A 22713-nucleotide genomic window follows, 5' to 3' on the forward strand; every position below is an offset into this window, starting at 1 on the left:
TTGCATTTATAAATGTATTTTATAACTTTTATGAAATGAATTGATCTCACCAAATTTGGAGCCGGGTGGCTCAGTTTTGTTCCAAGAGCAGCGTTATTAAACCTTACGCTTAAAAAACAACTACTCTTCGGTGAAACATTGGCAAATCAACCTGGTTTATGAACACGTATGAAACCTAATTACACCACAAAACTAAACGCTTTTAATGCCAAAAATTGCCGAATTCACAGAAGAAAACACACAGCAAAAAATAAACATGTCAGCTTTCAAGCACAGCCTACTGCACGCCTCTGGATTTCTGTAAAATTTACAGTGGTTTTTAACACTCCGAACGATGCCTCCTGTAAAATGTGTAACGGCAAACTTGCAATGTTTGACATATTATAACTCAACCATTTATTGACGAATTTCACATCAATTGGCACCATTTGAAACAACAGACATTAATGATAAACTCGGCATCAATTAATTTGAAATCAAATTAACATTGTCAATTTGCCGTTACACATTTTACCAGAGGAATCGCATTCCGAGTGTTAAACAAATTGCCTACATTTAGGCGCAGCTTACAGCTTAAGAAATCATTTTTTTCTAATTTCTGCTGAAAATGCACTTTGCACTAGGGGTAGGTCACTCCGCACACCAATCTTGGGTCATCTTTTTTGTCAGTGTGCTGCAAGTATGCCGATTGTGCCGGTCATAGAGCAAGCTGCGATTTTTAGTAAAATACCCATCCTGGCAACCCGGTATTTCTGACCCCTTGAATGTTTTGGTTTGAAATCGCAAGGATAAATTGGATTGAGGATGACGCGGGAAGTGGCCGGTGTGTGAAATTTCGGTGATGTGCCCAAGCTGTGTAGAATATAATTTCGGCACAATGTGCTGAGTGACTTACCCTTTGACTTTGCACAGCATTCGATTCGGATTCAGGGAACTCAAATTAAGTAAGAACAGTTACTATAAATTAACTCGAAAGTCATTTGAGGTGTCATTTCTAAACATAACACTCAATTGGAGACTTCATATCTAATGATTTTAATACGATTAGTTATGGGACTGATTCAGACAAATTAAGATCTATAACAAGATCTATAAATAAAAAAATTCAAAATTTGAAAGCTCCAGGTGATGATGGAATTTTTTATCTTCTTCTTCTTCTTCGCATTTCAAGCTTATTGCATATCGCATATTAGCTTATTGCGTGCTCTCAACTTAGTGTTCTAGGTGCACTTCCACAGTTATTAATTCAGAGCTTTCGATGCCTGAACCATTTCTGCATTTGTATAATTGTGTGGCAAGTTCAATCATACTTCTATGCCCAGGGAAGTCGAGAAATTTTCCAACCCGAAAAATTCCTAGACTGGACCGGGAATTGAACCCAGCCACCTCCAGCATGGTCTTGCTTTGTAGCTGCGCCTTTACCGACTGAGCTAAGGGAGACCTCGGAATTTTTTATATCCTCATTAAAAAACTCCCAGAGAGTACCTTGTCTTTCTTGGTAAAATTATTTAACGGATGTTTTCATTTGGTATACTTTCCTAATAAATGGAAAAAAGCAAAACGATTGACCGCCCTCTGTTGCTGCTCTGTTATTGCCAGATCAGCTGTAAATACCAAGAGAACCATCAGATGATGTTTGGGACTAATGTGTAAAAACTGAAGATCTTATATTCAGCAATACCAGCGCCGGTCGTGTCCGATTGCAGGTCAAATAGGAAATGGGAAGGAATGTGTTGACATGATACTCGCTGTGAAAGAAACCGAGAAGTCCTCTGCACTTCCACGAGAAATCACTGGGATGTTGGATGTGGAGAAAGGTTTGCAGCAGGGATCGTTTTGGTAAACTTTTGCTGATTGTAGCGATTTATAATAGGTACACAAACAATCACACACACATGCACTCATGACTATAAACAGAACATCAAATGATAGATCCCTCGAAAAGAACTAAACTCATCTTTGTTTGCTAATTCCTTCATGTTACATGGAGGATCCTTTCAAATCCCCATACTCCAGGCTTTCGACGATCCCCAGTGGCTGCACATTTCGTGAAACTTGCAAAACTTGTTGTTTGTATTTTGTTGTCACGCTCTCTTCTTCCACCTGCTCCTGTCGGTTTGTATACTTCTTGTGTGGGGTCGTGATTATTATTTGACAGTTCGCATGATTACAGCTGTAATCCTCTGCTTATTTACATTTGGTCCCACCCTATATATATACCGTAGCCATGCTACACAGCCCTACTCAACTCTATACAACTTGTGCCTTGCCCGCCTCGCTGTTCGCCCAACCCCGCATCCGCTCACTTGACCGCGCAGCACTGAGCTCCGGGCTCTTTCGTATCTTGGCAGCTGTGAAGGTAAGACGTGCGTCCCGTCGTGAAGGGGAAAACCTAGGGCAAAATGGCTGGTCTCCGACAGCTAAATTGAACACTTCTGTCCTTGATAATCTTGGAAGCCTCAACACAGTTGAAACACGATTTATCACTAAATGATAACTTTATGAACACTTGAAATAAAATTTCAGCACGCAAATCTATTAATTTAAAGCAACAAATGTTAAATATGCTGACGAAAAAACACCCAACAATTAAGAAAAAACACGTCAGCTTTCAAGCGCAGCCTACTGCGATCGATCTCTTCAATAAGTAAACTTTTTGAAAAGATATTTTTGAATAGAATGATGCTTCACATCAATACGAACTCGATTTTTGCAGATGAGCAGTTTGGATTTCGCCATGGGCATTCAACTACTCATCAACTCTTAAGAGTTACTTATTTAATTCGTTCAAACAAATCTGACAACTGCTTAACTGGAGTTGCTCTTCTTGACACAGAAAAAGCATTCCACGGTGTTTGGCATGAAGGCTTGATTGCTAAACTGAAAAATTTAAATTTTCCGCTCTATATTCTGAAATTAATTTAACATTATTTAACTGACAGAGCTCTGCAGGTAAATTATCCGAATTCTAAATCTGAAATGACTACTTGTTAGAGCTGGAGTTTCTCAGGGTAGCATTCTTGGGCCTATATTATATAACATTTTCACTTCGGACCTCAGTGGTTTGCCTTAGGGTTGCCACAAATCTTTGATCACCGATGACACAGGCATTTTTTGCTAAAGGAAGAAGTCTTCGTGTTATTTGCAGCAGACTACAGAAAAGTTTAGCTTCTTATTTACAAAAATCGAAGAATTCTCCCAACGCTTCCAAAACTCAACTTATAATATTTCCACATAAGCCTAGAGCTTCCTTTTTGAAACCTAGTAGTAGTCACATATGTAGTTACTATGAACGCAGTTCCAATTTCTTGGTCAAGTCAGCCGAAATATCTAGGGCTGACTTGACCAAGAGGGCATTCAATCCAAACGTAACAAATATATAAAATGTTTGTATTCTCTTATAAACAGGAAATCCAAACTTTTCCTGAAGCATAGACTTCCAATATTTAAGGGGGGAGTACACTTTGATTTTTCAAAAAAATGCATTTTTTTTTGGATAAAAATGTTCCTTGGAATAGACTCCAAGTCCGCCAGAATATTCCTTACCGCTTTACGAAGCGATTTCCTAAAACATGTACCGGCCCGCTGAGAGAGCATTTTTATCTTTAAACGCGTTTATCTCGAAACGGGGTTTTTTAAACTGGCGTGGGAAATAACTCTAACCAGTTATCATCAAATTTGGATATCGCCTAGGTTTTCTTGTTCAGAATTAAATTCTGCTTAGAAATACGTATCCACATTTTCGATTTTGTCAAAAATGGATTTTTAATCCACGATTTTTAGGGTGAAAAAATTGACTTTTTTTCCTAAGGCCACAACTTTTGAAAAAATTAATTTGAAAAAAAATCGGAATACGTATTTCTAACCCAAATTTCATTACTAATCAGGATTTTTGTTCGATTTATGTTCCAGGATCACATGGAAAGGAGTATTTTCCCACGCCGTTTTCCGACTTCCGCGCGAGGACGCCCGCGCGACCTGGTGCACTGGCCACGGGGAGACGCCAATCGAGTTCAAAAAAATAAAAATTGTAGTTCGAAGGATGACTAATAAATGGGTTCTAACATATTTGCCCTCCCTGAGTGTTTTAGTGCTTAAAAAATTAACGAAAATGCCTTACTTTTTGGACGTTCAAAGTGAACTACCCCCTTAAACAAGTTTTTAGACCGGTCATGCTTTATGCTGTGCCATTATGGTCATAGGAATGGCCAAAGGACTGGGAATCTCCCTTGGTGCAGCGGTAAAGGTCTCCTTAACAGGGTATCACATCTCAGCGCAAAAGAGTACCATCAGGGCTCTACAATTTCGAAGCTCTAAAATGAACTCGTGTTTTGTTTCTCTCATACATACGTGTTCGACACTTCATTTCTATAACGCCTAGCTAGACTATCAGCAAGAAACGAAAATAAAAAAGCAGGACGCTTAGAAGGAAAGGCTGGCTGTGGAACTTCTCGTCGTTGCTTTGCTCATCGCTTTCAATGTAACTAACGTCAATTTTCTAGTTAAACGAAGCTCATTATGGCTTTCAATCCCCTTTCACGAACACTCTATCACCGCTCTTTCAATTTGTTTAAAATGCGTTATGTCCCGTTTTCGATCATTTTTTTTAGATAAATATATGGATGGAAGATAAATTAAAAATATGACGTGTAATCTTCAAGTGTTTTGACGTGAGAAATGCTTTAAATGTGTTATTTCATTTTCCGTCATATACGTCATGAAACCTCTGGTGATGTGTTTCATGAAAGAGAAAACTATCAAAGTCGAGCGCCTTTCGCTCATCCGTTTCGACGAAGCTTGAAAGGAAGACCAATGGAGCGACGGGAGAAAGAGAGACAAGCGATTGAACATTTGTTTGTGCACGCCGACTGAGGTTCTAGAATGCTGCGAAGCGGTTCGACTTTAACAGAAAAAGAAAGCCAGCAGTCTCTTCGTCGCATCGATTTGGTCGATTGAAGCTGACATTGTGACGCCCTGAGTACCATTACTTACTCTGCCACCAATCACGCCAACCAATCAGCGTCCCGCTTCAGATCAACCAAGAAGTCATCCAGTACCAGAGGACAGTGGGCATCCTGAGCATCTCCTTTTATAGTAAAATATCCTTCTCGAAACACTTTGACGAGACAAAGGCCAGCTGCAAGACCAGGATTAACATCCTGCGCATCATACAAAGCCGGCTCAGACAGTAATCGGCCTACTTGACTCGATGTGGCCGAGGCAATTATAAACTCAAAGCAGACATACGGGATAGAAATCAATTGCCTAGCCAGGGACCAACTAAATAAAAAGCTAACCTCTCACATACAATCAGGCCATCAGGATATCCACCGGCCTACTACCATCCTTGCATTGAAAGATTAATTGCGAACACGATCTGCCGTAGAGCAATTGACCTGCACGCAAAGACTACAGGCGAGGGAGGGTTCCTCTTGAGGGAGGCCAACCAAGTCCTGATAAAGTGCCAAAAGCTCTCTACAGTGAGCAGGGTTCACTGGGTTGGAGCTAGAGGTTGGAACATACCAAAAGCCCGGACTGATAACTCCATCAAGAACAAGTTCAATGCAGGTTGCATCTTCCTAGCTGTCTCTAAACCGGTAATCCAGCTCCAAAACGATCAATATAAACATCATACCATCCTTTACTTCGATGGCTAAGTCACCCGGATGGGTCTTGGTATTGGGGTAATAGGACCGTAGCTAGCAGTTTACTATAAGCTTCGAATCCATTGTACCATATTCTCGGTCAAAACTGCTGCCGCCTTAATTGCTGCAACAACCAGATCGCCGTATTTACCCAATCGGCTAGTGTTAGTAGAAGCGCTGGAGTCAGACCTCTCCAAACATGTCCCACCCGGCACTCCTTTTGTTTGGATCCCGGGCTATTGCGGGGTGTGTACAGTACCAGCGGTATACCTGAAAAAGTGAGCCAACAAAGCTTTCAATGACCCGTGGGTCTCCGTCTGGAAAGCCGCTAGAGAGCCTTTCATCCGGAAGGTTAAAGGAGATATCGTCCGATGGAAGAATCTTAAGAACCATCGAATGAAGGTGAAACTCTCAAGAATGAGAGCCGCATATCGCACAATTTCTAAAGATACGCGAGGTCTGCCAAGTACATCACTTCATCGAACATGCCGTTTACAACTGCCCTTAAAACGAGGCCCCACGGATACTATACGGCATTGCCGGAACCATCCGGGATGCTTTGGCGGATGACGTTTCCTCCGAGAAGCCGGCTCCTTTGATGCAATTTAATCAAACCGTATTGTCATTTGCCGACAGTGGACCCCTCCACGAAGCCTGCTGTCAGTAGTTTCTATGTCAAAACTGCAAAGAACAACAAACCACGACCACTGCTACAAAAAACTCGTACAACCAACGCAACGAAAAGGACACCCCAAGGTATACCAAATACAGCTTACGGCACTTTCTTCTGGACTACCCAAACCCCCTTTTAAATAACTTTGTAATAAAAAACTCTTCAACTTGGGGAATCCCCTTTTGTGGCTCTCATAAATGAACTAGCCTACAGCTGAAAGTCTCTTAAAAAAAGGAAACCAATCAAACGATCGAATGCAGTAAGGGGTATTTTTTAGATAAAAAAGAAATGTTTTTTTAATTAAATGATCATTGATTATATTTCCACCCCCTAACAAGAAATGATTAACGGTCAAAGCATGCATACCATCAAACAATTTATTAAAATTTAATATGTAAATTTAATAAATTCATCGAAATTCCGACATTTTTCCCATTTTTACTGGTGAAAATTTGGTAGAGCTAACACTCTGTAGCAGGGCGTCACAATGTCAGCTTCAATCGACCAAATCGATGCGACGAAGAGACTGCTGGCTTTCTTTTTCTGTTAAAGTCGAACCGCTTCGCAGCATTCTAGAACCTCAGTCGGCGTGCACAAACAAATGTTCAATCGCTTGTCTCTCTTTCTCCCGTCGCTCCATTGGTCTTCCTTTCAAGCTTCGTCGAAACGGATGAGCGAAAGGGCGCTCGACTTTGATAGTTTTCTCTTTCATGAAACACATCAACAGAGGTTTCATGACGTATATGACGGAAAATGAAATAACACATTTAAAGCATTTCTCACGTCAAAACACTTGAAGATTACACGTCATATTTTTAATTTATCTTCCATCCATATATTTATCTAAAAAAAATGATCGAAAACGGGACATAACGCATTTTAAACAAATTGAAAGAGCGGTGATAGAGTGTTCGTGAAAGGGGATTGAAAGCCATAATGAGCTTCGTTTAACTAGAAAATTGACGTTAGTTACATTGAAAGCGATGAGCAAAGCAACGACGAGAAGTTCCACAGCCAGCCTTTCCTTCTAAGCGTCCTGCTTTTTTATTTTCGTTTCTTGCTGATAGTCTAGCTAGGCGTTATAGAAATGAAGTGTCGAACACGTATGTATGAGAGAAACAAAACACGAGTTCATTTTAGAGCTTCGAAATTGTAGAGCCCTGCTCTGTAGTAACAGATATCAGCACTGGTCCGACGAATGGTGTACTTACTTAACGGTTGATTGCATTACACTGAAGACTGACGGGAGCCCGAAAATTCTACAATCCTTATTGCAAAGACTTTTGCACATTTATTCGAACATTTGCATTCCTTTACGCTTGAGCACCTCCCATCTATTAGGAAAGGCAAACAGGGTGGCTTCCTCTCACTTCACTTCACATTGATTTTCTAATTGAATCATTGGATACTATAATAACATTTTTGCAGTTTCATATCAGGGAAATGGATGTAATGTCGATCTAAATGTCCCTAATTTGGGCCCATACATAAATTCATCAATCGACTAAATTTTCAATAGCGACCAAAAATATCCATTAGTACCGTCCCCATGACGCGTTCATCTAGATAATATTGATAAAAAGCCTACTTTTCATAACTAAAATGACAGTGTCAAAAAGTACTACTTTTCGGCACACAAATATATCGACATGCTGATAAAATTGATTTTCACAACGAGTTGCGTACAAAATTTTATGCAATTTTCAAAAAATAATCTTCGTGATTCAATTATTTTTATCTGCATAGAACGCAGTTTCAAGATTTTTTGTGTCTTTTACAAAGCTGTTTGCGATGCAAATTTTTACAGTGCATTGCTGAATTTTGTAGCAGTTGGTTAGGTAGTTATCAACATAACACATGTAAAGTATCAAAGTCTTCATCTGTGTCATTCCCCCTAGTGGGATAAGATCAAGGGGTTGGTCACTCCGCACAGTGTGCCAAAAATACAGACGGACACACCTGGGCACTTTCATTGGCACCTATGGTTATAAATTTTCATGATATTTAAAGTTACTGGCAACACTGTACTATATCTGCGCCTGCTCTGTGCTACGTGTCAAAATGAAAATCATTGTTGTTGACACAATTCGATTTTTGATTTCATAACTTCAACTCACAGCGGAATATTGCCAAAACATTAGGAAGACCGAGGTCATCAAGGCGATGCCCTTTGCCAAGTACAACAGTAATCTGGGGGTCTTACTGGAATTCTTCCAGATGGTGCTGTAGTCGCTACCGGAAGACTTCGAGATCGGAGAACCTCCGCTCAAGATGATCGAACTGTTCAAGGTTCTGGTGTGGAAGTTTTGGTGTTTCAGAACAGTTTGAACGAAGTTGGGAAGTTGCGGAAGCTGATTGAAAAGATGACCATGAAGGGACTGCTACTGGTCATAATGCCGATTCAGAATGTGATTTGTCAGTTGGTTAGTGGGGAGAGCGAAACTCTGAAGGAGGAAGTGAAAGGAACGTTGTAGATGGTGGTAGGTCCATTTGTAACGTGGAGATTAGTTACGGAGCTGAAATCACAGCCGAAGGAGGTTAAGTGGAATTGTAAAATGTTGACATGGCAGTTGTTGGGCTTGAAGGTGAGCTCCTGAAAGTTGACATCGGTGAGTTGGTTGAAGGATAGGTTTAGCTCTTAGACACGACCCTGGTGGCTTGAAATAGAATATTTAGGCTTGGCGAAGAAGAAGTCCCGGCCAAGTGTAAAGAGACCGGTGTTTCCATGATGCCAGCAATTTGAGCAGTTCGGTAAGCATTTTGACATCGAGGTGTTTGCAATCATCCTCGTAGAGCTGATCCGGACGCATCTTTTCGTACTCTAGGAGGTATGAATTGATTAAGGAATCCGAGCTGCACAGAAGGTCGTAAGGGGATCGGTGTCGATACAAAGGCCACCATCTTGCTGTAGTAGTTTTATCAGTGGTCGTTTAGCATGTTTGATTCCGTAACGCTTCAGCCCAAGGATCAGCCAACCAACATTCAGTTCCATGATTCGTTCCTCATCGTAACTGACATATGTAGATGTATTTGCTTTCGATGATCACCGGTGTTTGCTTTTCTACCATCGACAGCACCCCAGCTTTTACAGGTGTTCTCTGGCCGGTACTGTTTTTCGCCAGAGACATCATACTTCTCTCCATTTGTCCGATCACTGGACTATCTTACCGTGTGGAAATTTAAGCCACACCTCCACCAGGGAAGTCTGATTCCGGTTGAAACTCCGACTAAGGCTTGTGCTCGAAAAAAATGCACCATTTTTATCCGTGCGTAATTTTTTTATCCGTGGGTAAAAATTGATGAAAATCTGGGTATATCTAGTTTGAAGTGAATTGTTTACATGTGCAAAATTTCATAACAATCGGATCAGTGGTTATTGAGATGTCATCGAAACAAGAAGAAAATCGCGGGAGAATTTTGCGCGCCGTCATGGAAAATCCGACTGCGACCATGAAATGGATCTGAAGACAACTGGGAATCACCCATACAACTGTGTCTCGGGTGGTAAAATCGTTTAAGGAGTCTCAGACGACCGAGCGGCGGGTTGGAAGTGGAAGAAAATCGAAGACAGCTGACCCTGTGAAGGCCTGGAAGGTGTTGGATTATTTCAAGCGTAATCCGAACCTTTCGATTCGCGACGCGGCTCTGAAGGTAAAGTGTTCCGCCTTGTTCGTTCAGCAAACCATGAAACGAGCTGGGCTTCGTGTATTCAAGGTCCGGAAGGCACTGAACCGGCGTGATCAACAAAACACGGCGGCCAAATCCCGCGCAAGGAAGCTGTATCGAGAGTGGTTAACGAAACCGATGTGTGTGGTTATGGATAACGAAACCTACATCAAGGCAGACGCAAAGCAGATACCGGGGCGGAGTTCTACGTTGCCAAATCACGGTTTGATGTTCCGGAAGACATAAGGAAGAAGAAAGTGGACAAATTCGCCAAAAAATACTTGCTCTGGCAGGCCATATGCCAATGCGGTAAACTGAGTAAACCGTACATCACAATGGGTACCATCAACAGCGAAATTTACCGCACCGAGTGCTTCCAGAAGCGTCTGTTGCCCTTCCTGCGGTCCCACGGAGGCGAGACATTATTTTGGCCGGACCTGGCATCATGTCATTACGCGCGATCGACGTTGGATTGGTACAGAGACAATAACGTTGTTTTTGTACCAAAAACCGCCAACCTCCCAAATTCACCAGAGATTCGTCCACTGAAAAGATTTTGGGCCATAATGAAGGCCAAAGTTCGAAAATCGTCCAAGGTGTTTAAGAACGAGCTGGAGTTGAAGAAAGAATGGATGAAAGTGACCAAAAAGGTCGGCTCCACCATTGCACAAAATGTAATTAGGGGTCATAAGGGAATGGTGCGGGCTTTCAGCGATGGAAAGCAAATTGAATAAAGTAATTATGCCAAAACGTAATCCTTAATAAAATAAACGTTCATTCCCTGGAAGTTTCAAGAAAATCCGATCAAAAATAAATTTTTGGCAAACACTTTTATCTGGTGCATTTTTTCGAGAACAGGCCTTAGAATGCTGGCGACGCATCTTTGATAGAGTCGATGGCTTTCGGGAGAAACTCCTGCCGGAAGCGTTCATCAGAATCTGAAGAGCATCTGGACCAGTTTCCTCAGATGATGCACGCTCGCTACGTCTACTTACCAGCGTCACCTATGGTTAATCCGAGTCCTCATCATACTCCAATCCTGTAGAAGTTATTGTCCTGTCGGAAATTGGAAGTAAATCCCCCGGAGAACATTGTCGCTCCAAGCTTCGATTCGGTGGCTAAAGCCGTTGCTTATTAGGTTCAGTGAAGTCCTTTTCCGATAGAATTTGGGAGCAACGAACCGAGACTCACGACAGTTAGGATCTGGGATAGGATTCCACTGCTTGTTGTTTTGTTTCTCCATTATACAAACAAAAAGAATCAGTCTGATGACATTCTCGGCACTGCCGACATAGCTGCGGCACACGTGGGGCACACTGAGAAAAAAAGGGGGTGCAAAATGCGTGTGTAGGGATAAGATAACCTTTTTATGCTCTTGTTGTCATTCGCGTCAATGTGACACCAATCGCATCACATGGTCTCTTACTATGTTGCGAAGAAATTCCACGCAGAATCAATTCAGGGTTACGGGGTGAAATACTAGATCTAAGCTTTTCATTTAGGCCTAATCCCAAATCTCAAATTTTAAGCAAGTTTGTCTGATTTTGCTGTGTAAATAGGACTAAAGAAAGCACATACTGTCGTTAGCATAGAAAAACTAGAAGCAGATTGCCTCAATTCTGGGTTTAAGTGATAGGCCCAAATAAGCAGCATTGGCCTGATTTACATCACATAACAATGTCTGAAGTAGTCCTTGAGTCAACTGAACGAATTTCAACAATTGAATTAAACCACACTCTGAACAGGTATTTTCCGAATAGTTTCAAATTTCATACACCCTGCAGGAGGGTTTTTGCAATAAATTTTCCACCTTGAACCAACAAACAAATGTGAAATCGAAAACCAGATGCGCGCACATAGGGGAAAATAATTGGACCAGAGCCGAGCCGAACGATTTAAGATTCTGGGAATATTTTCCCTTTCAACCCCGGTCTGGTTGGTCGATTGGTGCCGCTCACTTGCATAAGCCCAACCTGGACGGGCGAATATCAAAACATCCTAATCTAATATTTCACCGCAATGCTAATGAGGACTGTGTGTATGTTGGTTGGTAGTTTTGTGCTATTCCTACAACAACACACTTAATCCATTCATCGAGATGAGCGCCAAATATGCGATTTAGGTTGGTTTTTTTTTTGCACATACACTGAGGAGAGGATTACAAAAGCGAAGGTTTTCCCATTCGGGTCGGCAGATGGGCCCGGCCCGGTATAACAACCCGGCCGACAAGACGCGACGCGCGGTGGTATTTCAAATCGACTGTGGAGCGGAATTTTCGCGCATTGTATCGATGATGACGAGATGAGGTTCGGAAAAGCGAACTCGTTATAAATAGCTTTTATTGGCAGACCGACGAGTGTAGGTACCGTCACGGTTTCGGTCCGAAGCTGCTTTTCCGATGATCGGCGCGGGTGAGTGAGGCACGGGAGAAGGGGGTGTATTTAAAGTGGGCAGTTTGAAGGATACATTTCAGTCGTTTCGTTCCCGAAGGTAAACATGTTTTCATCAGAACCTTTCAATGGTTTATGACCTCTTTTGATATTTGGGGGTTTTCCTCTAATAAACTTTTTCGAATGGTTGAAGTTAAATATTTGTTGAGACAAACACGCCCGATACAGTTTGCGAGTCTTCAAGAAATGCCATCATAACAAGTCAATTGATTTGCAATTTATAATAATTAATTCCCGACAATGTTGCAGACCAAATAGCACGTTTTGTGCAAAGTAAACATTTTGTCACGTCTAATAGAATCATTCCCGCATCCCATAACCTTGAAATCGATGCATTTTCACAGACCATTGCACTCGACCACCGTTTCTCTGGTTGCTACTCATGCAATCGCTGCACTCTCCCTCACGTGCCCTTTCTCCCACAATTATTTATCCACTGTCCGGCACATGCATACTCATCTGTTCATCATACATCATCAATTCACCTCTCCCACAAGTGGGCATGGAGTCACCCTCTCGCGCCGCTACTATTTAAATCTGTGCATATTTTGCGCGTAGGCCATCCAATCTGTCCCATAACTCACCGCTCGCGCTCCTCTTGACCACATTGAGAGTATTTCACTCTTACACGTCCCCGCTATATGTAGGTACCTACTCTGTCAAAACAGTTGATCCCGTCCATAGATTTACAAGGCAACCTGGGCGTAGAATAACCGGCGTGCCAACTGATAGTCCACCACAGTGATCGTAAACTTTGGCAGCGAAACTCCTAATGATCCTTGGTGACACTCAAAAATCCAGACCGTGGATCAAGTTCAAATGCCCGCCGTCCCAGCTCAACTTTGTTTCAAATTGAGGTTATATGTGCCGCCCAATATTTAGCCAATAATTATAATTAGTTTCAGCGTGAAAATCACGGTCCCGACTTGTTGATAAAACAATTAGCAGCAACCACCCATATTAACGCGGGGTAAGGGCACAGCACCATCTCCAAACCATATAAAGCAAACCGCAGTCTCCCATATCGCTTTTTGCGACGTCGGCCTTTTTTTTTGACGGAGCAGCAAAAAATTGGACATTTTTACGACCATGTTGGACACGTCAGAATGCAAAATTTAATTTGTGCGAAGTGGTCGTCGTCGGTCACGCGAGACATTATAAACAACACAAAAAGCTAGGATGGAACAGAGAAGAAAAAAACGTGCTTTTGTGAACAGCGGTAGACATTTTTAAATCCATAACCCTTTTGTCGCGTGATGGATTAACCGGCTGGATTTTGGGGAATTGATTAACTTCGGACAGGGTTGCTTTTACTTAGTTTGGTATATTTTTTTTTTCGAAGTTATGAAATCATTCGATCCTATGCTGATGTTTTGTACTTGTAAGTCAGAGTTAGCGCTAACGAATCATGAAATGGAAAAGAAGACTTTTTTCCGCATGGGTCGTAGTTTAAAGAATCAACAACATTTTGTGAACTCAAAAAAGTTTCGAACAGTATTGCACACTGGCACTGGGAGCTTAAAAGTAGTACTTTTCGACAGTGTTATTTAAGTTAGGAAAAGTAGGCCATTATGTAATTCAAAAATGTGTTCGACAAGTGACACTTCTCAGCCAAAATTTTTTTCAGCACGAATCGTAGTTTATCAAACGAGGCGTGCCGAAAAGTAGTACTTTTCGACACTGTTATTTTAGTTATGAAAAGTAGGTCATTAATTTATTTATTTGCCATTTCAAAAGGCATTATATGGTATACAGATTATAAATAAAACATAAATAAGTTCTTAAAGTGAATCAATCAATAAAACAATTTTAGTTGACAACTGCAAACAGGTCACTCAGATGGCAGGAACCAGGGCTGAAAAAATCACTAAAATTCATCAAAGTTCACTATGGATGAAAAATTCATTTCATAGTGAATGCAGGTGATTTTTTCATGATTTTTTCAACTCTGGCAGGAACCAATGTCGTGTAAATGCTGGCGAATAATTAAACAAAAAAAATACAGCAGGTAGCACATTCATTTTTCTAGTTAATTATTGGACAAATACTCACCAATTTTAGATAGAGCTGGAATTAGGGCGAAACAGCTTTTGTAAACAATGACTTCTCTCGATGTTTTCTAGGAATTCAAGGTACGTCCACGCAAATCAACATAGCCATCGGGTAGGGGAAGTCTTCTTCTATCCCATGATGATGTTGATTTGCGTGGGTGAGCCTTAACTTTCTCTTAGAAATCCCCGAGAGAAGTCATTGTTTACAAAAGCTGTTACGCCCTAATTCTAGCTCTATCTAGAATTGCATTATTGTTCGATTCAATATCGTTGATTATTATTAAGTTGGCGTTGCAGAGTGGTGGCAGAACTATTGAAGTCAAATCTGCTGGCGATTTCGTTAAACCGAGTGTGACGGTTAGCTAAATGCAAGAAATTGCGTCGTCTCAAAGGTCGTTCTGGAACATATATATTCAATTCAGCGAGAATATCTGGGGCGTCAATATCGTTGGTCAACACCTTAGCCGCGAATACAGCTTGCATAGTCGATCTTCTTTGTTCCAGGGTATCAATTCCCAGCAGCATACAGCGATGTTCATTTCGAGGAAAATTCAGTGCGTCGTGCCAAGGTAAGTGTCGGAGGACTAAGCGCACAAACTTTTTCTGTACAGAGCCTCGAAGCGATCGATCCAGTTTCTATTGTGTGGACACCATACTACTACGGCAGATTCCAAAATAGAGCGTACTAGGGCACAGTAGAGGGACTTCAGGCAGAGAGGATCGCGAAATCCATCAGCAAGCTTGAAGATGAACCCGAGCTGCTTGTTAGTTTTTGCTAACACATCTTCACAATGCGGTCGGAAAGTGAGTTCACGGTCCAATATCACACCAAGATCCCCCACCTGATCCATGCGTTCGAGAGTTTGCCCAGATAGCTTGTAGTTGAAATATAACGGTTGACGCTTTCTACTAAATAAGATCAAGTTGCATTTGGCTATACACAAATCAAGATGATTACGCTTGCTCCAGTCCTCAAACAAATCCAATAACCGTTGCAACTCCACGCAGTCTTCAATACAAGTGATTACCATAAATATCTTAACGTCATCTGCATAGAATATTCGCTGTCCGCGTGGCAGAACAAATGAAATATCATTTATGAATAATGAGAAGAGAAGCGGGCCTAGATTACTTCCTTGCAGTACGCCGGAAGGAATGCAAAATTCGTCTGAATATGAAGAGCCGATCCTTACTTTCACAGACCTTCCACACAGGAACGATCTAAACCAATTTACTAGGTCGGAGGAAAGTCCAAGTTTCCCAAGTTTTCCAAGTAGGATATTTTGGTTCACTCGGTCGAATGCAGCTTTGAAATCTGTGTACACGGCAGCTACTTGCGTACTAGCGTCCATCGAGCATATGCAGGGTTAAGTAAACTGTGTGAGATTTGTAGTGACGGGAAGAATCCTTGCTGTTAAGAGGATATGTAGTTCTAGCTAGCCTCAAAGAGAATATATTTAACGATAATCTCAAAAAATTTAGAGCAGGCACTCAACGAAGTAATTCCCCGGTAGTTGGCAACATTACATTTGTCCCCCTTTTTGTGAATCGGACACAGGAATGAAGTTTTTCATCCAGTAGGAAATGTTTTCCTTTGAAACCAGAGGTTGAATAGTTTTACTAATGGTTTCAGCAGAGCACTTGAGCATTTTTTTTCAGTACGGTTGAAGGAATCCCATCAGGAACAGGTGATACTGAATTTTTTAACTTACGTAGAGCATTTTGGACGTGCTCCTCGGTGATTAGAAAAATTCCAAGTTCAAGGTTGTGCGATGGAGTATTACTGAGGGCAGCGTCGATCTGCGTTTGCGTGGTCAATGTATTCGAGAAGGCATTCTTGAAGTGAACGGCAAATAGCTCACATTTACTAGACGCTGAACTAGCAGAATGCTCATCAAAGTACATGGATAACCAAGGTAACCAGGTAAACCATCTTCCTTACGTTTAGTATAAACGCAAGTTCCTTTGCGTTCGATCAATATACCGAGCATACAGAATACGATTGTACCGAGCATACTTGTTACTAGCAAGCACAAAGCGATGCTTCAACTGTTGAGACCTATTGCGACTATACTTCCGAAGCGCAGATCGTCTATGGTGCTTCAATTTGCAAAGGCTGGAGTTTGACCAAGGCGGCTTCAATGGAGAACGTTGAAGAGGCATGTTAGCTTCGATGAAGTGACGTATTTCCGTGTTGAAAACACCAACGATTTCATCCAGCCAGCTCAGAATCCAGGAATTCCCAAAAGATCGAGGACGGTGCATCGTTTATCAGGTCGTAGTCTACCCGACGAAAATCAAACTGGTTAGAATTTTGAAGTGGCGCGTGACTCACCGGTAACGATATAGATACGGTGACATCAATAGCAGGGTGTGCGGTGTCAGTATCAACGAGTGATTCGGCTGCGTCGGAAACACATCAGCTTTGTAACCCAGTATTATTAACGAGTACAAAATCGAGAATCCGTTAATTGGAATTCACAACGCCATTAACCTGTGTCAGGCTATGGAAGCAGAATGCATTGTACAACATGCTACTAGCTGTCGTCAGTCGAGACCTGCTGGAATCTACTTTGAGACCTCCATCTTCTGAAGGTATCCAATGCAATTAAGGGGGTATTCCCGATCTTTTTTTTCAAAAAATCAAATTTTTTTTTTTTCACGTTTTTTTGTACTTTAGACTATATACTTTCATCCCCCCAAGCCGTTTTCCGATCAGCGAATTCGGTGTCCAGGCATAGCTGACTAATGGTAAGAACCCCCAAATGGTTTTAACTAAAGTCAAAACTTTAAACGCGTTTTTCTCAAAACCACATTTTTTTATCGGGCGAAGATTTTTCTCAGAAACTATAAGAGATATTGACTTGAATCTTTGCGCATTTTGTTCCTTATTAAATTCTTTGGAGCTTCTCCCACTTTCAGCCAAAAATATTAACATTTAACATTGTTTGAAGCACCTTAAAGCTGCAAAAAAGCGGGCTAAAAATCGCCTGTTTTTTCATATGGCCGCCATTTTGTTAATTTGCAAGATTTTTTGCTGCCAACGGGAGAAGCTCCAGAGAATCTTATGCAGATTATAATTTCATCACGAAATCTGTTTCAGATGAAGCCGTTCCAGAGAAAAGTCTTCGCCCGTCCAGGCGTTTGCGGCGAACAGGGGTCTGTTTGCCACCATTTTGTGACGTCAATAATGTCTTTTTTTGTGTCGAAAAAAATTTATTTGTAAACTTTAATGTTCAATAAACAAGAATCCCAAAGAGTTAGGCACATTACTATTCATTTTCCTTGAAAAAAAATTAATTGAAAAACAGGCCGAAAAAAGGCAAAAGATTGGGAATACCCCCTTAAGGGTGATTATTAGACTGATGCAAAATTTGAAATTTTCGCTCCACAGTGCTTAAACGGTTCCAAATTGGGTCTTGCTTAGCCTCGCAAAATTTGAACTACTTTAGTAAGAAACTGACTTGGCACAAACCAATTCAAGTTTATATGGGAATTACTATAAGAAAACTTATGTTTTTGTTCATATCTATCTAAAAATTCACCGCATCACTATGCTTTTAAAAATGATAGCAGTGATTGTAGCAAATTTTCCCAGCTACAACTTTGTTCAAAACCACTTTTCAATCAAATGTAAGGAACATAAGTTATTAATGATTCAAGTCACTGATGTCTTATGATTATGCTCAATCAACTGTTCAGCAGGCAACATTGGTGTTTCTGACGCGAAGAATAGAGCACAAATATCATGGCTACTATGTCACACTGCAGAATATAGTGTTGCCTACAGAACAGTTGCTTGATCATGCCACAAGATTATCAATCTTTTAAACAATTAATAACAATTAGATTTGACATTTGGCTGAAAAACGATATTGGGCAATGTTGTAGCTTAGAAAATTTCCCGTAAGAATAGTTATAGAAATTTTCGAAAAAGCAATATGGAAATTGGGTAGAAGACAATGAACAAAAAGTTTGGTTTTCGCATAGTAATTTCCATATAAACTTCGAATAGTTTGTGCCAAGTCAGTTTCTTACCAAATGAGTTTAAATTTTGGGAGGCTAATCAGGACCTGATTTGAAACCGTTTGAGCACTGTGGAGCGAAAATTTCAAATTTTGCATCAGTCTAGTGAATATAGTCACCGAGCTGGAAAGCGACACCACGATACAACGAAATCGATAGATGTAATATGCTGCTGGATGAGAAACAATCTGGTGGCAGATAAAGCACTCCAACGCTGACGGCACAATGTATTATAAACAGAGTCATACATTTATCCAACGAAACTTGTTGAGTTGAAAGATTACGACGAGTGCTGAAAAAATCGAGTTTTGCATCGACTTCAAGGAGTAATCAACACGATGATAAGTATGACACAGAATATAATATAACACAGCATCAATGCTTTGTGTTGACATTTTGCCAAGCGTTGCTAAGGTTTACTACTTTGTTTACTTCAAAGTAAGGGGGAAGGTGTTGTTTTCAGTTTTTTTTTTCGATTTTCCAGCGAGGTTGTCCCTAATCATAATAAAAGATTGACAAGAGGTGGTCACTCTACACACTTATTTTGCACTAACATTTTTCTCAGTGTGCCTCAGTATGCCGCAGCTGTACCGGCAGTGCCAAGAAGTTATTGAACTGACATTTGTTTGCTTGTTTGGCAACCCGGTATTTTAACAGCTCTTGTATTTGTTTTGTTTTTCAATGTTTTCAAAAACGACACGAACTCCAGTTGGGTCTACACACTGGATACATCCGTCACCAAGGATGCCTGCAACGAACGAGCTCCGTTGCTACACGATCCTTCCATTTTCGGCGGAAGGCCGACCCCGCACAACGAACGTCGATCATTAGTCAACCAGCCCTTCTGGGAGCCCGAGGAGGAAACGGATTGGCACCGAATTTTTCACCGCCCGAGTATCATCCGTACGAAAACTGGAAACCAACACACGTCGGACTGATGAAGGACGCACCGCTGACCCGAAACGAACCAGCCAACTTCATTCAACCGGCACAGCAACAGGGCGCAGTGATGATGGTTTACGGAGTCGATAACAACACAGCCAACACCGATAAGCTGTTCAATCTGTTCTGCCTGGAAATATTATCAGGATAAAGTTCCTGAAGTTCAAAGAGGGTACCGCCATGGTCCAGATGGGAGACACCATCGCAGTCGAACCAGTCGAACGCAGCATCCAGCGCTTGAACAACATTGAATGAATGGAAATGATGGTACCAAAATTCAAATTGCATTTTCCAACCAACCCGTACACCCTGCCGGACAATTCGATCAGCTTCAAGGTCTACAGCGACTTCAAGAACACTCACTTCCCAGGCCAGCAAAAATCACATTCTCCACTTCTTCAATACCCAACCAGTATGCCGTCCGAGGATCTGTTGCCGAATGTGATGAATGCAGCCACCCGTCGCAAGTGCGAATGTTCCCGCTGAAATCGGAAAGTTCCTCCTCCGGATTGGTCGAGTTCCCGAGCGTAGCCCTGGCGGTGAACGCCATCATGAAGTGCAACCACAGCGTGATCGATCACAAATGCACAAAATTCCCCTTCATTATAAAGCTGTGCTTCTCCTCATCCAAGAAGATGAACGGTGCGTGGAGCAACGAGAACATCAAGAACACGTTAGCTTTGAAAGAGCGGAAGCTTCTTTTTCTGAAAAAAGAAAGGATTTTCCTTTTTTTCTGTGTAGTTAATGTTATGATTCGTAATTATAATTTCTTATTGTGTTAGTTGGAAGTGCAAAAAGGCAGGAGAGTAAAAATAATTTGTTGAACTATTTGAGATTTTGCCAAGACGGTCGTCCAACATTATATGTTGGACGATGCAATGGTTGGTGCAGCAGCCACCGCCATGGATGTATTCGAGCAGTTCGAATGGTCGGATGATATAGTTTTTATTTGGTTGTTGACTTTCCGATTAAAACTCAAGCACCGCTTGTCATGACCGGCCCGAGATTTCCAGCGTCGGCCACTGCTACAAGAATTAGCGATGCAGCTCCCACGGCTGCGGCTGCTTCCAATGCTGCTTCTGCTTTAGTTGCTGCTGTTGCTGTTCCTTCTGCTGGTCCGTCACCTCTAAAATTCTTAAAAAAAAGGCGGACCAACAGCAGTATTGGAAGCAGCCGCAGCTGGAAACCTCGGTCAGGTCAAGATACCGCTGTCAGCTGTTCTTCGTCTGCGAGGAAATGTGGACGTGGCGAGACTTGGTGAACATTCACGGTTGTTTTTAAAATAATTTGATTATATTGTGGCAACATCAATAACAAATTTTGACACATGCACACTGCGCAGGCGCAGAAAAAGTTCACTGTTGCCAGTAACTTTAAAGATCATTAAAATTGTAACCTTGGGTGCCAAACAGCGCCAATGACTGCTCCCGGGTGTGCCCAAGTTTGATTTTGGCACACTGTGTAGAGTGACCACAATTAACGAGACTCTCCGTGCCCTCATGCTTTTTCGTGAATGGACCTCTAAAGAAAGTGTACAGGGTATTTGAGGGATGTTCATAGTTTCGAAAGGATTTATGTTTTGGGGGGAATCCAAACAAATTAATCTGAGTTCCCATGCCACGCAGAATAGGCCTGCTTACGGATTAACCCCACATGGTCATAAGATTCGATCCGAATGCCAATTGTATAGGTAAAGAGAATTGCAGAATCCAAGAAGTGACGAACCAGCCAGTGGCTGAAAGTCACTCTAACAAAGAAAAAAAAATGCAGAATCCAGTTCCAATTGCAGCAATGATGTGTGGTGTCAACAAAAATTCGGTGTAGAACTATCCTGCTGCAGCAGGTTCTCCCGGAGACCAACTCGGTACGATTGATGCTCCACCAATCAATCAGCCGTACAGCTCATTCTATGGACTGAACGATCTTGGAGTTTCGATTGAGGCTGGTGGAGTTAGTGGATCCCGTATTAGGATTCTGCTTGCAGAATTGTAAAGGTAAGCACACCGGAGGTAACGAACCCAATATGAACCGTGGTATTAATAAACGCAATCGGAACCGCCAGCAGTTTCAGGGCGTTAAATATCCAATTCTGGCAAGACCAAGGAAGGATGAAAAATATGAAGGAACTTATTAGTAGCAGTATCAGGAATTAGTAATCAAACGTTGGCAAGATCCTGTACCATCATTTGGATGCTGATGTATATTAGTCGATGGAAGATGTGGATGAACGGATTAAAAGTAAGATGTCGAGAGCCATGAGAAAGAAGAGGAAGGAGAGCAACACTAGTAAATTTTAAATTTGTTAATGAAGAATCTTAGCGGTTTGGGCCTTCTGTTTATTTATTAGGGTTTTGAGAAATTCAAAGCCATGGAAAAGCCACAGTCGTCTAACTCTATCACCAATAAAATTTATAACTCAGTTAGACAAGTTCAGTACCCAACAGCGACAGCTCACATTAGGAAGCTACTGAAGATCTTTTGCTGCTTCTATTATCACCGGTGGGAATTTTAGGTCGGAGATTTCTAGGTTGTAGCATTGTCCGAGTAGCACGACGATAATGTAGAGCAGCCCTGCCCAACCTTTCAAAACTTCCATTTTTAATGCATCTAATTTCGATGAACATGCTTCAAGCTGCATATCCGTTCTTTCGCATTCATGCTCCTGTGCTGATGTAGAGGCTCATCTTCCACTTGCTGGTAAAGTAGTTATGATAAGGATTCGACGAACGTCTACCAGCATGACACCCGGTACAGAACTTTCTTCTCATGGATGGTCAACTTCTGCCACCAGTCACCCTTTTCCTTCTCGGGGCAGAACTTTGAGGTTGGCAACGGTCAGCGTATACTGGCTAACAGTTCCAGCAGTGGCCCCGACGATCTAGCGCTAGTCAATCTTCTCATTGTTTGGCATCGTTGAACCCAGAGGAATTAATGTTCAACAAAAAAAGACTCACATGCGTGTTATTTGTTGTTCGTTTAGCTTATAAACAGGACAGGCACAGTGATTACCCTCGCAATACTATGCAATATGCACACACATAACTCGTTGAACAATCCGTGAGGACTTGACAAAGTAATCAAATAATCTCAAAAGTCATAACTGCAGGGTTGCCAAACTTATGGGGTACTGAGACCGACAGCTTGATTGCCGCACTTTGGCACATTCGGCACAACGCTGGGCACAACTTTCAAAACAGATAAAATACTCGGCACAGATTTAGATGTGCAGAGTTGAGACCCCTTGATCAAGTTGCATACAC

At 41.7% G+C, this 22713-nt stretch overlaps 2 protein-coding genes across 3 annotated transcripts in view; both read right to left on the bottom strand.

Moving 5' to 3' along the window:
• Positions 1 to 22713, bottom strand: part of LOC135711063 (fibroblast growth factor receptor homolog 1-like) — a 154948-nt gene that overhangs the window by 127693 nt on the left and 4542 nt on the right. The window lies entirely within an intron of this gene.
• Positions 20488 to 22713, bottom strand: part of LOC135711052 (uncharacterized) — a 29280-nt gene continuing 27054 nt past the window's right edge. Inside the window, exon 5 of the mRNA XM_065233793.1 lies at positions 20488 to 20587. Within this exon, the coding sequence (XP_065089865.1) occupies positions 20488 to 20587 (100 nt within the window). The remainder of the gene's footprint in view (positions 20588 to 22713) is intronic.

The sequence above is a fragment of the Ochlerotatus camptorhynchus genome, unplaced genomic scaffold (genome assembly GCF_037179485.1).
Source record: "Ochlerotatus camptorhynchus isolate MF236.1 unplaced genomic scaffold, CSIRO-AGI_Acam_v1.1 ptg000417l, whole genome shotgun sequence".
NCBI classification, from domain to species: domain Eukaryota; kingdom Metazoa; phylum Arthropoda; class Insecta; order Diptera; family Culicidae; genus Ochlerotatus; species Ochlerotatus camptorhynchus.